This window comes from Pteronotus mesoamericanus, unplaced genomic scaffold (genome assembly GCF_021234165.1).
Source record: "Pteronotus mesoamericanus isolate MK-2021 breed Mesoamerican mustached bat unplaced genomic scaffold, CSHL_Meso_final scaffold_21, whole genome shotgun sequence".
NCBI lineage: Eukaryota > Metazoa > Chordata > Mammalia > Chiroptera > Mormoopidae > Pteronotus > Pteronotus mesoamericanus.
This window is the reverse complement of record NW_026555310.1, coordinates 31974791-31992640: the sequence shown is the minus strand read 5'-3', so window position 1 is coordinate 31992640 and position 17850 is coordinate 31974791. Positions and strand designations below refer to the sequence as shown.

General features: G+C 38.2%; 1 protein-coding gene across 1 annotated transcript in view; it reads right to left on the bottom strand.

The window, feature by feature from the left end:
* The window catches only part of LOC129084645 (antigen WC1.1-like), a 155183-nt gene that overhangs the window by 61087 nt on the left and 76246 nt on the right, over nucleotides 1-17850 (bottom strand). The window contains 2 exon segments of the mRNA XM_054590837.1: nucleotides 3235-3549; nucleotides 3627-3730. Of these exon segments, the coding sequence (XP_054446812.1) occupies nucleotides 3235-3549; nucleotides 3627-3730 (419 nt within the window).

The following is a 17850-nucleotide window of genomic DNA, read 5'->3' as shown; positions in this document are numbered from 1 at the left end:
TTTACCTTAAAAAGGGAGAGAGAGTGGAAGGAAGCAGAGAGCAAACAAGCTATAATTTGAAGCTTCCAAATTGCAAAACCTTTAGTATAGATGAAAGATATAAATATTTGGGATAAATATCTGTGGAAAAAGTTGTTATCACAATTTATCACTACGTGCTCCTCCCATCTACCACCTAACCATAAGACACTGAGAAAAATAATAAATTATATACATGTATATATAAAATAAATTATAAACATGTATATATAAAACAATATATACATGTATATAAATTATTGTTTCAGTGCCTTATGGTGTGTGTGTGTGTGTGTGTATGTGTGTGTGTTTGTGTGTGTGTGTATCCTTTGAAAAAGAGTTGATTGTAAAAAAGACTCATTCTGGTGCTCCCTTTACTTTGATTAAAAAGAAGAGAGGCACACAGGTCCACACCAAGCAAAATATGGACTCTTTCAGGGCTAAGATGAAAGATCAACAAGCTTTAATAGCTGTACATAATACTGGGGATCCTCAAGCACTGTGTTCTTATTTTAAGCCAGAGAAGACAGAATCTGAGGAGGTTTTATTATAAGAGGGACTTCTTCAAGGTTACTAAGTTAGGGAATACTGTTGGGTCTAGACTTAGTCTCTCCCGTGCCTGTTTTATAATCTCAATGCCAGCACCACGTCCCAGGTTATTAAAACATCTCATCTCCCCTCAAGTCCACTGTTAAATATATACCATGGCCCACTCTTCTGGGTGATTCACCTCTAGTCTTCCATTTTTCCAAATTTAGCTCATTTGCAAGAGGAACTTTAACATGAGTTATAGGAGGGATCTCAGGGGCCAGGTGTTTAGGAAACTACTCTTTCTGCGCCTGTGCCTAAGCCTGGGAGATCCCCAAATTTCTTATCTCAACTTGTGCTTGGGTGTCTTTGACCATGGGAAATACTCCCTCTCATTGTTATAGCTTTATCTTGTCTTGATTTTTATCTAGAGAAGGAAGAGAGCAAGGATGGCCAGATTGGGTATCATTATCTTTCATTGAGGTCCCGTTTTTATTACTTCACCTCTGACCAACCCTGTCTTCTCTATCCTGCATTTAGGTGTGACTCCTCTGTCTCCAAACCAATAACTCTCAAGGTTTTGATGGTCAGCCTCACCTATGTCTTTACCCTTCTGGCTCTTCTCCATCAGTCCACGATCCTACCATTCTGATTAAAACAGAGCACCTTGTTGTCTGAGGTGTGGGAAATGCCTCCATTGGTTGTGGTATTTAGCCACTCAGAGATCCACAAAGATCCAAGTGTCTTCCTTAAGACCAAACTTGCCCTGTGCCCGTGGGCTGTGCATTCCCCTACAAAGCCAGAGGTGGTCAGCAGGAACTTTCCATTAGGGCACAGAAAAGTGCAAGGAGAGTGGGACACTGGAGGCCCAGGAATAGGCAAAAATGGAGTCTCTGATGGGGAAATGATGAAAAGGGAGAGAAAAGGGAGGCTTTAAATTGTCTCTAAACTCTCTGTACAATCTGATATTTAGATAAGAAAAAGGTATTTCAAAACAATATTGAGAGTCAATTTCATGTTGTTTTATGCAAAATACAAACATCTTTATATAGTTTGCCATGTTTCAGGAACTCTGATAGTTAAATCAGAGTAAAAGAATGTTCTTATCTTGCGGGGCTTTATTTCTAGTGGAGGATAAACATGAGTACACAGGCTTAAGACCTCTGCTAACTGTATGAGAGCCCTGGATAGCGTGAAGAAAAGTAAACTGCCTCTTTAGAGAAATATTTATATTAAATGACCTCACCAAAAGCTAAATGAAAACTATGGTCAGATATATCCTTGTCTGGTGTCCTGCTATATAGATATCCTGTGCCTTTAGGAAAGTTATATTTCATCACTGGGATCCTGTTTCTACCACTCTGACCTTTTCCCAATCTCACCTTGAGTCAATCTTACAACTCATTCTTCTCAATCCCTACAACCAGACATACAGAATTCATATAAATGCACACACAGCCTTCTCTACACCACACCTGGACTCTGTGCTGCTCAGGAAACCCCATATGTGCCCCTTGGAAGATCCCAGTGTCATTCTCACCACCCACAGCTACTGGAAACCTTTTCTACCTTCTTCAAAAATTGTTTGTACCCTTATTGCCATTCTTATCAAATAAACTCCAAATGCGCTGATCTGTCAGGTATAAACCATATAATTCTTACATAAAATAACACAAATTAATACTTTGTTACCTTCACCATTGCTTTGCCAGTGCAAGTGTCCCTCAAAAGTTTGTGTTTATACAGACATTTTGAAGAAAAAAATGAAGAGCCTTTTCACATAAAAACTAATTGAGAACCTTTGATTCAAAGCATTTCATGCAAAGACCTCTGGTTCTACCGGCCAAAGACTACAAACACTTAGGCTTGAATTTACAGAGGAGAATTGCCATTTGGCACAAATACCTAAATTCCTCTATGATTTGTTTAATGATATCCCCTGTGCCTTGATTCCTACTAATCTAGTGCAAAACAGTGTCTCACATTATATTCACAGAAACCATCCAATCAAGGAGAGAACATCCTCATTCTTGACCCTCTATTTGATAGGTTAGCTCACTATACAATGGGAATGTGTGTAGTGATTTGCAAAATCATTTACAAAATCATTCTTACAGAAGTTAAACTTTAAAAAATCATGAGGATTGATTTTAATTGAGATGTCACTAAGATGAACTTTTGTCACCGAAGAAGGAAAGAATAGCAATTGAGACAAGAAGAAGAAACTAAAAGAATCCTGTCATTCACAGCTGTTTTGTGCACTTGGGGATTATGGATAGAGGTCTCAGATTCTCTAGCCCATCTGTCCTCTTTTGCCCCGGGGATCAGACAGCAGCTTCCTTGGAACTTGCCATTCACTCTCCTGGTGGACAATGCACTGACCATACCTGAAGAAATGACTCCTGCATTCTCCCCAGGGTTGCAGTAAAATGGCCCCCAGCCCCGGGAAGGGCACTTCCCCTCATGGGACTCCTTTTCTGTGCACTTCACCCTGTCCAGCCAGATCCGTCCTAATCCTGCCCCAATGTAAGTGGCCAAGCTGTGTGCACAGGCCCTGTGAAAGGAACCTTCCTTTTCCTCCGGTCCATTCTGCAACGTGCCCCGCACCGCCCCCAATGCCAGGGCTCGGATTCCCGTCCTCGAGGGTCCCAATTCCTCTCCAGCCAAAGGACAATGTGCAACACTGACCTGAGCAGATGACCCCTGCGTCCTCCTTGTGCCGGCAGTCGTGCTGTCCCCAGACCCGGGAAGGGCACTGCCACAGGTGGGACTCCTTTCCTGTGCAGTTCACGTCATCCAGCCAGATCCGGCCTGATCCTTCCCCGAAGTGAGCAGAGTCCGTGGCATGGAGGGCTTCTCCACAGCCCAGCTGTCTGCACACGACCTGGGCGCCGTTCAGGTCCCAGCCGTCATCACAGACGGTGCCCCAGGAGCCCTGGTGAAGGATCTCCACTCTGCCAGCACAGCGACTATCCCCGTCCGCCAGGCGGAGCTCTCCACGGCCTGAGGAGAGAGAAGCCAATGGGGTATTTATATGGGGAAAGAGAGAAGGGTTTTCTGCTCCTGTGGGACAAATTCACCTGAGCAGCTGGGCTGCACTGGGATGGCATCTGTGTCTGGTTTCCCAGACACAGAGTAATCAGAGTAATAGGGTTGAAAAATTGGGGGTGGGGTGGGGGGAAACCTTGAACAAATTAATCAGAAAATAATGTGGTGAGCATCTCAGATAGAGAAGTGTTACATGGGTCCTATCAGAGTTACCCTTCTGATTTGTAGAGTTCTTCATAGCACCTGTAAAAGATACACAGGAAATGTTAGAATCCCTACTCTGAGCAGGTAAATGAGTTCAGAGTCACTGTAATGGGCTGCCCGCTGGATAGTTCACTTATGGTTTTACACACTTGGTGCCATTAATCCGAGAACTAGAAGAAATAGATTAGAGAGAACGGAATGAGGAACTCGGGTGAGTTCATCAGAAGACTCAGGTAGCAGCCATCAATTCTATGCCAATCAGGATTGTTTCTCCTGGTATATAGTATTCAGAGCTGAAAAAGGACCATGACACAGGCCACGGTGTATCCACTTAGGCTTCTAGGCTTCAGGCTCCATATTTGGATATTTAGTTTAAAAAAAATATATACTTCTCTTTGAGTAGATTGGGCAACCTTCCATGAGAGATAATGTCAGATGATACTGATTGACATTGGCCAGACATTTTACTGGGAATCATAGAATGTTACTTCTTTCCCTAAAAAAATCTAATCTTCAAGTCAGGAGTTGTTATTATTCAAAATATGGAGTTATTTGTTCTCTGGGGGAATATATCATGTGTTTCTAACTTAACCACAGAACAGAAGCAGGTTATGTTTCTGCTCTGGAAGTACTTGAAGAGACAATTTTGACAAATCCACAGTATTATTATCCTAATTTTTTTACACATAAAAAGGGATGTAAAAGAAATTAAATATTGTCTATCAATTTACTTCAAGTAAGTATGAGTAGAGATGAAAGCCTAGAACTTTTGTTTCCATTAAGAATCATACTGCTAGGTACAGCTAAAAAAGCTAGAAAATGTAAAAAAGAAAAGTAAAGTTATTAGATATGTGGATACCATATGGACTATATATGCTAAAACTATAAAGAGTGGAGATTATTTCAGTATTAGCCAAGGATCTACAGTGTTTTTTTCTTTATGGGAATTCTTCAAGCCAGTGCATGGGTTAGTAGCACCGAATCTGGGCTCAGGCACGGCAGAGGACTCCTGTTGGGACAGAGAAGCCAGCCTCACTTTGTGGGTTACCTGGTGCTGGAGTGACCACATTGGAGGCTTGCAGGCCACCCTCACACAACAGGTTTTCTCCTCAAATATTTGCCCAAGATAAAAGCTGTGAAGGGCAGGAGGCCAAACTACTACATCAAAAATTTTGGAACGCAGTGGATATACCCTCATTGTCTTGAGTGCTAAGCTACCAAAACATCCAGGCTCTCCACTGAAATCCCTGCGAGCCCATGCTCTAGAGACAGGGAAAAATCAGAGGTAGACTGAGTGTTGCCAAAAGTGTAACCCAGACTTGTTCCAGCTCAGTTCTAGGTTGTATTTAGGTATTAGGGTGATCAGCACTCCTCCCCACCTGTCTAGCAGAACAGAAGATGAATTTTCAGGTATTAGACAATATATCTGGAATATCTTATCTTTTTCACATACAATTTCAAGATTTCAATAAAAACTTACAAGACATGTAAAGAGAGGGAACCATGTGCCAAATTAACAAAGTGGAAAAAGAGGAGACAAAAACACATGATAAAGATGGTGAAGTTAGTAGATAAGGATTTTAACTATGATCTATATATACATGCCAACTGGAAATAAAATGTCTAGAACTAAGAATTAAATGAATAGATTAAAAGAGTTTTAGATAGAACGTAAGTGACTGAGAGGAGAGGAGAGAAGGAGGAAGAGGATAAGGAATAGAGACACACACACAGAGACAAGGAGAGCCACAAAAGTAATACTTGAAGAAATAATTGTTGAGAATTTTAAAAATGGATGAAAAATGTAACACACATATTCCAAAAGCTCAAAGAGCCCTAAGAAAGATATGACAGGCCCCATACCTAGGAGAGCTGCTGAAAATAAAAAAAAAAAAAAGGAGAAAAATCTGGAATAATAATAATGTATCTAATATAAAGAAGGCAAAAAAGGAGAGAAAAAGGAATATAAAGCAGATGGCTCAATGAAAAGTAAATGGTATAGACTAACCCAACAACATCAGTATTTGTATTTAATGTAAATGGTTAGATACTTCAAGCAACAGCCAATCTAGATAAAATAACAAAATTCAGGTAATAGCTATATGAAGGATACCTTATATCTGGGGGCAAAAAAAAATTGAAAGTAAAACGATGGGAAAATGTATTTATATACTATGTAAACACTATCCATAAGTCAAGTCGAGGAGCTGTATCAATTTTAGAAAAAGAAGACTTCAAAACAAGATATACTAATTGAGTTAAAGAGAGAATTTTCATGACTATAAAGGGATAAGCCCTTAATATAGATAAAAAGATAAAAATCAAGTATTATTAGGATTTAGCCAAGACCCAAGGAACTGGAAGTTTCAAGAAATGAAACAAGGGAGTGAAACAGAACTTGCTCCTGTTGGGAGGAGCAGAATTTCTCAAAGAAGAGAGACAAAGGCTTCTAACTGCAGGGGCTTGAAATAAAGAGGAATCAAGGGTTAAGAGGAGGGACAGAGAGGTGAGGAGCATTGCAAAAGCTGCCAGAGACCAAGGCCCACACCTACAGGAGCCGGCTCTCCAGGCACATGGCTAGATTATTCTCATTTTAGGAGTTTGCACACTGATATCTTGAGTCAGAGGCCCAATGGAGGCCAGATTTCACATAGGAGCTGTGGAAACTACAAGAGAGAAAATTTACCATAGGAAGTTGATAAACACAGAATTCTTTTTAATTAAAAGATCCTTTAGAGTGTCACAGAACAAGTTTGAATGCCCCAGTGGGGCAGGGCAAATCTGACAAACAGAGATACATGCTGAAGTCTCTAAGGCTCCATTCTTCTTCTGCCTCAAGGCTAATATTAATTCATCCATGAGCACCTACATTTGGCATCACTTTTCCCTTTTACAGAATGGGATTTGAGGATGATCAATCCAAGAGTTAAGGAGGGAAAACATTCCAGACAAGAAGACAAAATTCAGCCAAGAACTCAATGCTGGGAGAAAACTACAGTGAAGCAGAAAAACATTTGAGCTGTGGGTTTATGGGGAAGATAAAGAAAATCCAAATCAGGCTTCGATTGCAGGTGCAGGGCGATCTAGGGATGTAATTATAGTTCATATCGGAAGGGCTTTCCTTGTAGGCAGGAAAGTTTCCATCTCTGCCCTCATCACATACACATGCACTCGTATCATCACCACTGCTACCACTTCCACCATCAAGTCCCACGGTCTCGCTTAGAGACTGCGAGTTCTATGGGCTCCTATCTAAAATGTTGATTTCCCTGGGCAGACATATTTTTACTTTCATATTTAATGTTCACATACTCTTCAAACTTCCCCTTACCCATTTCTCTCTCTCTCACTCCCTTCAGCAAACACATGTACACCTATGTACACACACGATCTGTTAGCTGAAGGAGCAGAAATACCAAAATACTGGCTGAGAGAGACCTAATATAGAATTCAGGAAGAACAGAGTAGGGGCCCAGTCTAGGGTAGACCCTCAGCCATAATCCATTACAGAAGGTGACTTGAGCTTTTAAGTGTTGGAGAGGCATAAAACACCAATTCAGGTCAATTTGAGAAGCAGGTTTACATCTGTGCAGCAACTCACTTTTAACCTTGAAAAACAGAGTCCCCACGGGAGAAAAGTCAACATCAACTGTTATTAAAAATTACATTTGGTGAAAACCAAATGGACAATAGGGAGATGTTGCCTTTACAATTCCAGGGATCATCTCCCCCGACCTTTAGAGCGAACCCAGTATCACTGCTGATTTTCAGAAGTGAGGGTCTGCTTACCTTGAGCATTTGCTAGGAGGTTGAAGAGGAAAAAAGCAAGTCCTTGGAGGAAGTAGTGTTCATTCATTGTCGCTCTTACCCTCTTGTCTACAGGTAACAGTCTCAACTTCTTCAAACCATACAAGAAATCTTCCTGGTCCATAATGGGGCTCCCATAGCAGGAAGGGGGTTATATAGTCCCATCCCCTGCCATCGCCATCTCCCAGCAGCCAATAGAAACCCTGCTTAACATCTTCCCTGCCATCAGAGACTATATGAAAGGAAACTTTCTGAAATTCAAACACCAATTAGATGCTGAATCTTAATTATCTCCTTATATGAGATACAAGGCTTTCTAATGTCAGGTGTTACCTGCCCACCCTTCCCCTTCTCTCTAAGCTGATATAGTAAATCTGTACTTAAAAAAAGATATATGTGGCTTTCTCTTCTTCACCTCACAGGCCTGGCACAATGGTTGGTTCAACATAGATGGTGAGATCAGTTAGATGCATTGCAGTGGGACAGTTCTACGACTTCAAGGGCCAAATAAAAATTATTTTTGTTTAATTATGTCTAAATCTTTGATGTCATATTTATGTGTGCAAAGAAAGAAGAAGCATCTAATAGTAAGAGCAAAAAGTCAAGTGAATAGAAAATTAAGACTAGGAAGATAAATAATTCTCAGGGATTTTGGACATAGGTGGAGGTAGGCAAAGGAGGTGGGGAGTGGGGATGGAAAAGACTTTTCTTAGGGCGATGGGCGCGCAATGCAGTGTGGAGATGATGTTTTGTTGAGTTGTACTTTTGAAACCTGTATGATTTTGTGAACCACTGTCATCCCTATAAATTTATTTTAAGTAGTTATCAGGTAAATGAAAAAGAAACAGACACCAAGGGACGTGATTTTTGGCTTCACAGATTGAGCTTTCCTCTCATTTTATTTCTGGTTTGTAAGTAAAAGCCTCATAAAAATATAGAGCTTTGATGGCAATATATATAAAGTCTGTCTTTCTCTTTCTTCTCTCACATCACAGAGAATTTATTTTCCCCAAGACTACCATAATCAGAACATATACTTCCCTTAAGAATAATTATAGTTTTCTGGGACATGGTGGTACTGCAGATTACAAATTCATTACAAAATTAATCCCCAGTTTACAGTGTGGCAATTTTCACCAGACAATCCAGTCATCAGTGGTTAGAAAGTGCATGTCCTTCTACCCTGGGGTTCTCTTTTCAACACTTCTGTTGCTATGCCTTCCCTTCTGTTCTTTTTCATATAAACCGGTTAACCCACTTTCACATTCTTTTCAGGTGTCTTTGGATAAATACATACAGTGGCTCTAGTAACAATGCTTGAAAATGGAATCAATTTTACACTAATTTCTTTTTTCACACTTGGTATCAACAAAATAAGTACTAATGTTATCATTTTAAAAGTAATATTTTTATTAAGATATAATTGACATTTAACATTGTGTAAATTTAAGGTGCACAATGTGTTGATTTGATACATTTATGTATTGCAGAAATGATTACCACCATAGCGTTAGCTTACATCTTTATCATGTTGTGTACTTATTCTTTTCTATTTTTTTGTGGTGGGAAAACTTAAGATTTAGTCTCTTAGCAACTTTGAGGTTTATAATACATTAATCGTTGTTTATAATCACTATGCTGTGCATTAGATCTCAAGGATTTATTTACCTAGTGGTTGCAAGTTTGTACCTTTAATCATCTCCCCAATATACCCACCTAGCCCCTTGTAAATACATTCTGTTTTCTTTTCTGAATTTGTTATTTATTTCACATACAAGTGATATCTTACAGCATTTGTCTTTGCCTGACTTACTTAGCATAACACCCACTTAGCATAATGTCATCCCACTTGTTGTTTTTTGCTTTTGCTGCTGTGCTTTTGGTGTCATCTCCAAAAAAAAAAAAAAATTAACAAGACCAATGTCAACAAGGTTTCCTTAAATTTTCTTCTAAGGGTTTTATGGTGTGAGGTCTTATGTTAAAGTTTTTAATTTATTTTGAGTTTACTTAAAATATGGATCCAATTTAATTTTTCTGCCTGTGGTTATCCAATATTGCCAACATTTGTGGAAGAGACTATCCTTTCCCCCTTAAAGGTCCTTGGCTTCTTTGTCAAACATTAGTTGACTCTGTATGCCAGGGATTATTTCTGGACTCTCTATTCAGTTCCACTGCACCTTGTGTACATTTTGATTCCAGCACCACACTGTGTTAATTGCTATACCATTTTAATATATATAATAGTTTGAAATCAGGAAGTGAAATGCATCTGGCTTTGTTCTCTTTTATAATTGTTTTGTCTATTCTGCGTCTTTTGTGGTCCTATATGAATTTCAGGACTGGGCATTTTTTCTATTTCTTAGAAAAATGCCATTGGGATTTTGAGAGGGATGGTGTTGATTTTATAGATGGCTTTGGCAGTATGGACATTTTAACAGTATGAATCCTCTTAATACATGAACATCGGATATTTTCCCAATTGCTTTAAAAAAATTTTCTTTTTACAAAATTCTTATAGTTTTCATTATGTATATATTTAATTCCCTGGTAAATTTATTTTTATTTGACTGTCTTTTGATGCTATCTTGAATGTGATAGTTTTATTTCTTTTTTAGATGTTTCTTTGCTAGTGTGTAGAAATGCAGTTGATATCTGTATGTTGATTTTTATATCCGCACTTGTTGATCAGTTCCAATAGTATTTTTGGTTGATTCTTTAGATTTTTCTGTATATAAGATGATATCATCTGCAAATAATTACAATTTTACCTCTTTCTTTCTGATTTAGGTGACTTTTTTTTCATGTCTTGCCTAATCGTTCTAGTTAGGATTTCTAGTACTGTGTTGAATAAAAGTGCTGAGAATGATCATACTTATTTTTTTCTTGATCATAGAGGAAAAGCTTTCAATTTTTCACTATTGAGTATAAAGTTAGCTGTGGGTTTCTTGTATGTGAACTTTATTATGTTGATGTTATTGTATACTCATTTTGTTAAGGGTTTTAATCATGAAAAATTGTGTTTTGTGAAATGCTTTTTCTGCATGTATTGAGACCGTCACAGGATTTTTATCTTTTGTTCTATAAATGTGATGTATCATATTTATTTATGCATATGGTGAACCATCCTTGCATCCAGGTTATGGTCCATAATCCTTTTTTTAAAAAAGATTTTTTTAATTGTTGGTGAGAGGGGAAGGGAAGGAGAAAGAGAGAGAGAGAAACATCAATGTGTGGTTGCCTCTTGTGTGCCCCCTACCATGGACCAGGCCTGCAACCTAAGCATGTGCCTTGACTGGGAATTGAACCGGCGACCCTTTGATTTGCAGGCCAGCACTCAACCACTGAACCACACCAGGGCATGGTGCATATTCCTTTTAAAGGTATTTTTAAATTCAGTGTACTAATGTTTTGTTGAGAAACTTTGCATCTATATTCACCAGTGATATTGGTCTATCGCAGCGATATTTTTCTTTTTTCATGCAGAGTCTTTATCTTACTTTGGTATTAGGGAAATACTGGGCTCATTAAATGAGTTTGGCAGTGTTCCCTCTTATTCAATTTTTTTGGAAGAGTTTGAGGAGGATTGGCATTTATTCTTATTTAAATGTTTAGTAGAACTTGCCAGTGAAACTGTTTCTGGAGTTTTCTGTGTTGAGAGGTTTTTTCTTTTTTCCCCTGTTCAGGATTTCTTCATTTTATTTAGATTTTTGTTTTTATTTTATTTATTTATTTTTAATTAGTTTTTAATTTTTTCCATTGACATTTAGTCCCCTTATGCCCTCCTCATTTCAGCAGTCACCACATTGTTGTCGATGTCTGAGTTTTTTGATTATAGATTCAATCTCTTCAGATATTCTATTTCTTCCTTATTCAATATTTGTAAGTTGTATGTTTCTTGAAAATGATCCATTTCTTCTATGTTTTTCAATTTGTTGGCATATAATTTTTCATAATAGCCTTTTATGATCCTATATATTTCTGTAGTATCAGTTATAACGTTTGCACTACTTTATACAAAAAAAAATAGCAGCCTCAGAAAGTAGGAGATAAAAGTCCCAGATCCCTCAAAAAGCTTAGCACAATACTAATTTTACCTCTTTATAGAGTTATAAGCTTACATAGAGTACATTTCATGCATACTAAGTGTATAACTCCAGAATTGTCACACATATATAGTAGATAAAGCGTGTTTTCTGCACTGAAGGCTCTCTCATGCCTGCCTCCCCTATCACTACACTGACCTCTTACTATCCTAGATTATTTCTGCCTAGTTTTGAGCTGTTTAGACAGTGAGAATTCTTTCTTATGTGGCTTCTTTTACAACATAGCATGTCTCTCAGATTCCAGTGTATTGCTATGTATATCAGTATTTCTTTTAAATTCCTAATATCCTAATTCAAGACTATATCACAATTTCTTTCTTTGAATCATTTGTTTAGACATTGAATTATCTAGTTTTTGGCTATTAAATATAGAGGTGATGTTAAAAATAATAGTGAAACAAAACAATGATTTTCTCTGTGCACCAGAACACATATGTTCATATCAGCCAAATATTACCAAAAATTGATGAAAAGTTTTCTTGGGAATACACTCAGAGGAGGAACTTCTGGGTTATGGGCTACAACTATAGTATGTACATATTTTGTGGACCTCAACAAACCATTTTTAAAGTGATTTGCAAATTTTTACACCTACTGGCATGTTATTTTGGGACCTTTTTTGTTCATTCTACTGGACGTATGTTCTTTAACAATAGGAGCGTCCAAAGGAGTTTTCCGGAGGGTACATGATGTGTGAAATCATAACAGACTGAATGGAGGTTTGAGAATCTAGCTGTCTTTTATTAGACTAGACAATAAAAAATTTGTCAAAATGTAAAACAATGTCATTCACAATTTTTGTTTTGAAAAATATAGTCCTTTTAAAATTAAAATATGCCATTATGTCAACATGTAATTGGGATTACTATTATTTCTAAAATAATTAATAATTAAATATTTAAAAGTTCATTTTAATGAAATATATTTAATATATAAAATTTTTAATATAAATATTGATAGATATGTTACATTAATAAAGCTTTTGGGCTGTTCTCCATAATATTTAAGCATGTAAAGGGAGCCTGAAACCAAAATTTGAGACTGCCATTTTATACAGCTTTGGAATCTCAATATATTTATTTTTTGAAGTGTTTTTTTAAAATAGACTTCATTTTGTAGAGCAGTTATAGGTTTACAGCAAAACTGAGTGGAAGGTACAGATGTTGATTGAATTTTCAAATGATAAACCACCCTTGTATTCCTGGAATAAATCTGTACTTGGTCATCATATATTATCCTTCATGAATACCTAGACTACTGGATTCAATTAGTGAATATTTTGCTTAGCCTGTTACAACTATGCCCATGAGAGGATTTGATAGTATTATTTTCCCATAAATTTTTTCTCAGTCTTTGTGTGAAGGTTATGCTTGCCTCATAAAACATGGTTCTATACCATGCAAATGTTTGCTTAAGTACTTTTATTCTGATTTAAATACTTGGGAAAAATAGTTGGTGAAGCCATGTGAGCCTAGAGTTTACTTTGTAGAGATGTTTTTAAAATACATATAAAACAATTCAGCTCTTCTAATTCTCCCTGTGACAATTTTTGAAATTTTTTAAAAGAAATTGCCCACTTCATCCAAACTGATATAATGTTTATTATACCTTCATCATTTTAACATTTATAAAAATTTGTAGTGGTGTATCGTTTTTTCATTCCTGATATTAGCAATTTGTGCTTTCTTATATCCTCTATCAGTCTTGCTAGAGTCTTTTCAGTGTCATTAATCTTTACAAAAAACCAGTTTTTGGCTTTAATGACTTGCTCCGTTGTAGGTATGTTTTCTGTTTTAACTTTGTTAACTTCGTCTCCATTATCTTTTTCATTCTCTTACTTTCTGTAGGTTCACCTTATTGTGCTGTAAGACAATGTAATTAGAGATATAAATTTCCATTTATTGGTTACTTTATTTAGTCTTCCGACAAATTTTATATGTTTACATAATGTTTGTTCAGTTCAAAAGATTTTATAGTTCTCATTGTAATTTTCCCACTTTGGTCAGATAATGTATCTGAATTAATTCAGTCATCTGAAATGGCCCAGGCTTGTTTTGTGATCCAAAAAAGTTAAACCTACATTTACTATATTACCCAACTAATCCTGGACATTCATTGCTGAGAAATGAAAACTTATGTCTACACTGAATTCTGCATAGGGTTGCTCATAGCAGTTTTATTTGTAATAGCCAAAAACTGTAAACAACCAAAACCTGTTACCTTTGTATTCAAAGGTCTGAATAAAATTATAATTTATTCAAAATAAAAATGTTTCAAAAACACAATTTGTATGTAACGATATTCTGGATATATAATATATAGTAAAGAATATAAATTTTGTAGCACACTTTCTGGAACCTAAACTCATGATCAAGAAAGCCTAAGAATTTTCTAAATGAAAAACGTGTGGTCTATACTTCTGAGAAAGATGATAATATAGAAGTTTCTAGGGTTTGTCCCCTGCCAGTAATATTAATTTGAACTACTATCCACAGAGAAAAATACCTTCAAAAGAGCTAAGGGTTTCATGTGAGGGATTATAGCACCTGATTGGAGCACAGAACTAGGAAAAGACATATAGAAGAGGACAGGAAAGGCATTTTCACATTAGGGCTGTGAGCCCTCCCCCATGACAGGAAGCCAATCATGGGATAAGACAGCCTCTCCATGGAGGATAGAAGAGTAAAGTTTACTCCTGGAGATGACATGTGACAAATGCTGGGAAATGACCAAGACTATGGATGCACATGAGCATCTTGTCACTGGGTCTGCTCTGGTCACCTAAGAGAAGGGTGAGTTCAGACCAGGAACTGGTGGAGGGACAGAGTGCTCCCTGTGGCAGGGGGCTGGGAATCCCTAGGGAAAGTGACTCGGAGCATTAGGCACCTCTGCTCTCAGGTGCTCTTTTGAATGGGGAGAATCTATTGATCTAGATTTGAAAAATGTAGTAGGTTAAAAATAAGGTGTCATTCAGACAATGGTGTTATGCAGACCAACTCCCCTGCCTAAAGTTCTGTTTAGTTCAGAAGACAACACAACCCCCACCTTAGAAAAGAAACTGTTCCCTCCCATTGCCACATGTCACTGGGAAGATATTCTGTGATCCGTGATACACGTTCCTGACATGAATAAGCACACAAAGACAAGGTTTTACAGATCTTCTAGGAGAGGATCTGAAATCCTTCCTCAGGAAAATCTGCCCTTGTTTGGCTCTTCAACTTAGATATTTTGTTTAATAAGACTGGCTCTAGGGCTGTGAACTCTAGGGAAATCGTTCTTTCATTTTGTGAATGGATGTAATTCTGATGCAGTGAGATGCACATTCTAAATATCTGTGTGGTAATCTGCCCTCTTACTGGCCTGGCCTGCTGGCTTAGTATTTTGGGTGCAATGGAACTGTGGTAGAACTGAAGCTCCCTGAGTTTTGAGGCCCCTGTATAACAGACGTGCAATGAGGCTTGGTCAATCCCCACCCAGACTGTCATCACTCCTATTGTGCCTGAAGCTGTGACTGTCGCTCTGATCACCTGGGCGATAAAAGAGCTGGGGCAGAGAATTCCACATCTGGCCTGACATCTCAATGGCGGAGGTTGAACCAGGGGCCAGTTCATTCCCAAATGGGGTGTCTTGGTCCTCTGCTCTCTTTGCTATGCTGTGTTTTTTCTTTTTGTCATGGTCACTCCATTTTTACTTGAGATAGACCAACATAAAAGGAAATGTAAGTGCCATGGTGGGCCTTAGGGCACAGGGACCCTGTAATGAGCGAATGGGTAGTTGGAGGGAGGAAGTGGTAGTATACATTGTAGTGTGGAGAACATGAAAACGTCTGTCTCTTCTGATCTCTAAGGTCTTAATCGAGAGTGAAATGGTCTTAGAAATCATAGTCATGTGTATGTTAGAAATACTTGGGGGACACAGGTCAGAACTAGATTAAGATATTTATTCCTGGTTTACCTGGGGAGCATGAGGAAGTATCTGGGGTCCAGCCTGAGTTGACATAATGCCCAGGTATAATGATAAAGGGGACCCTGTAGAGTCTGGAAATATATGCAGGAATGCCCAGATGACTGTCTCTGACCCAGTATGCTTTGTCTTAGTGTTGATGATATGCAGGGATTTTCTGCATAATGCTGTGCATAAGAATAAAGCAAATGAGGTACACATGGATCCTCTGGGAAGGCCAGGTCAGTATTCTTGGCCCTTCACTTCTGGTTCATATGGCTATAAGGTGGCAACTTTATTTGCTCCCATAGACATGTGCAAGATAGCTAAGACCTGGTCTCAGTGAGACAATCTCCTCATTTTCTGTTTGGCCTAAGACCTCTGAGTCTTCCAAGGAGAACATTTTCCAGGCAGAAGTTTATGGAGACCTCATTAGCTCCATAATAAACACAGGGTTATAATCCTTATCCCGCTGTAGCTGGAAAAGTTGCTCTTTTTTTTCATTTATACTGGTGTTTCTCCTCCACTCAAAGTTCCCTCTCAATAACTCAATGACTAAACTACCAGTTTTTCATGTTAGACAATGACAAATAAGGCGACTCTCCTCCAGGTAGTTGTTGGAATGTTGCCTTTGTGATAGGGGTAAGTGCAGAGGGACTTTGTAGAGATGAGGTCATCATACAAACAACCTGGGGAGACTGAAAGTCCATTTTTCGGGGGAACATTGTGACCATGTGTTGACCATGATTCCTGCAGACTGTGTGTGTGAAGGGGACCTGCCTCCCTAGTGAAGCTCAGCTCTGCCCTCCTTTGCATTATTCTGTGGCTCCCTTTTGACTTCATAAGGAGGGGACACGCTGGATTCTTGGGTTCTCTGTGTCCACAACATCGTCATCTGTTTGTGAGTATATGCTGCAGATGGTCTGACCAGATTTCCCTCACACAAAATTGAAATGCCTGGTCTCTTAAAGGTTTTAATTGCGTTGCTTGGAGGTAGATATAATAAAATGTATGTGGTTTTATTGTAAACAACCAGAATATCTAGTTCAACACTGCCATTATAGAAAAAAGAATATGTAATTTAAAATGAGAATAATTTATCAATGTAGTTGCAAAAGTTAAGTGAATTGCCCCAAATTTCACATGAAGTCCCTGTAACTCCCAGTCATTTGTATAATGTCTCCAGTTCCCCAATTCATGCTCCTCTTCATCTCTGCTACTGCTCTTGAGACTCTTGTCTGCTCTTAGAGCCCAATGTCACAACAAGACCCCCAGTAATGATTTCAAAGGGGCCAAATGGGTTATTTTGTCTGAAACTTTTCCTACTATAGCAATGAGTACCTCTTTCATGGAGGGGTAAAGAGACACAGGTTTATGACCTAGGGCTTCTTGTAAGTGGCCAAGAAAGTGAATCATTTCTGCAAGTTCTGAATCTGAGTGGGTTCCAATGTCCCTTATTCATTACCTTTGTCCTTTTTGAGGCATTTCTGTCATTCCCTTGTATCCTTCCAGAGGCTGGTATCTGTTCCTCCACCCCTATTCTTGGTCACTGATGCACACTTTTTGTGGTACTATGACCATATTCCTCAAATTTGAATATTAGTCAAGTGATTTTTGCCCTAATTCTGCATGTGTACCAGAGTGTACAAAATCTGGCATGATACTAAACTATAAACATTTTTTGTGGCATTTCCTTCTTTATGATGACCATTGTCCCTGATAAAGTAGACTGACTTTCTTTACAAATATATAACTTCAGGGGTTAGATGGGGCCAGCATTATTCCATATTTCCGTATAAACTCATGGGAGCTTATAAATAGAAGTACTAGCACTGATGTAGTCAATATCAGCTAAAATATTTTTGAATGTATTTTTAATTTTATTGTATTTTTTCCATTACCATTTATCCCCCCATACCATCTTCCACCTCCGCCCACCACTTCCCCCAGCAATCACCACACTGTTGTCCGTGTCCATGAGTTCTCTCTCTGTTTTTCTTTTTTGCTTGACCCTCCACAGCTCCAACCCCGACAAGAGCCCTCAGCCTCCTATCTATGAGTCTGTCTCTATTTTGCTTTTTAGTTCAGTTCATTGGATTCCAAATATGAGTGAAAATGATAAGGTACTTGTCTTTCTCTGACTGGATTATTTCAGTTAACCTAATGTTCTCCAGGTCCATCCATGCTATTGCAAAGGGTA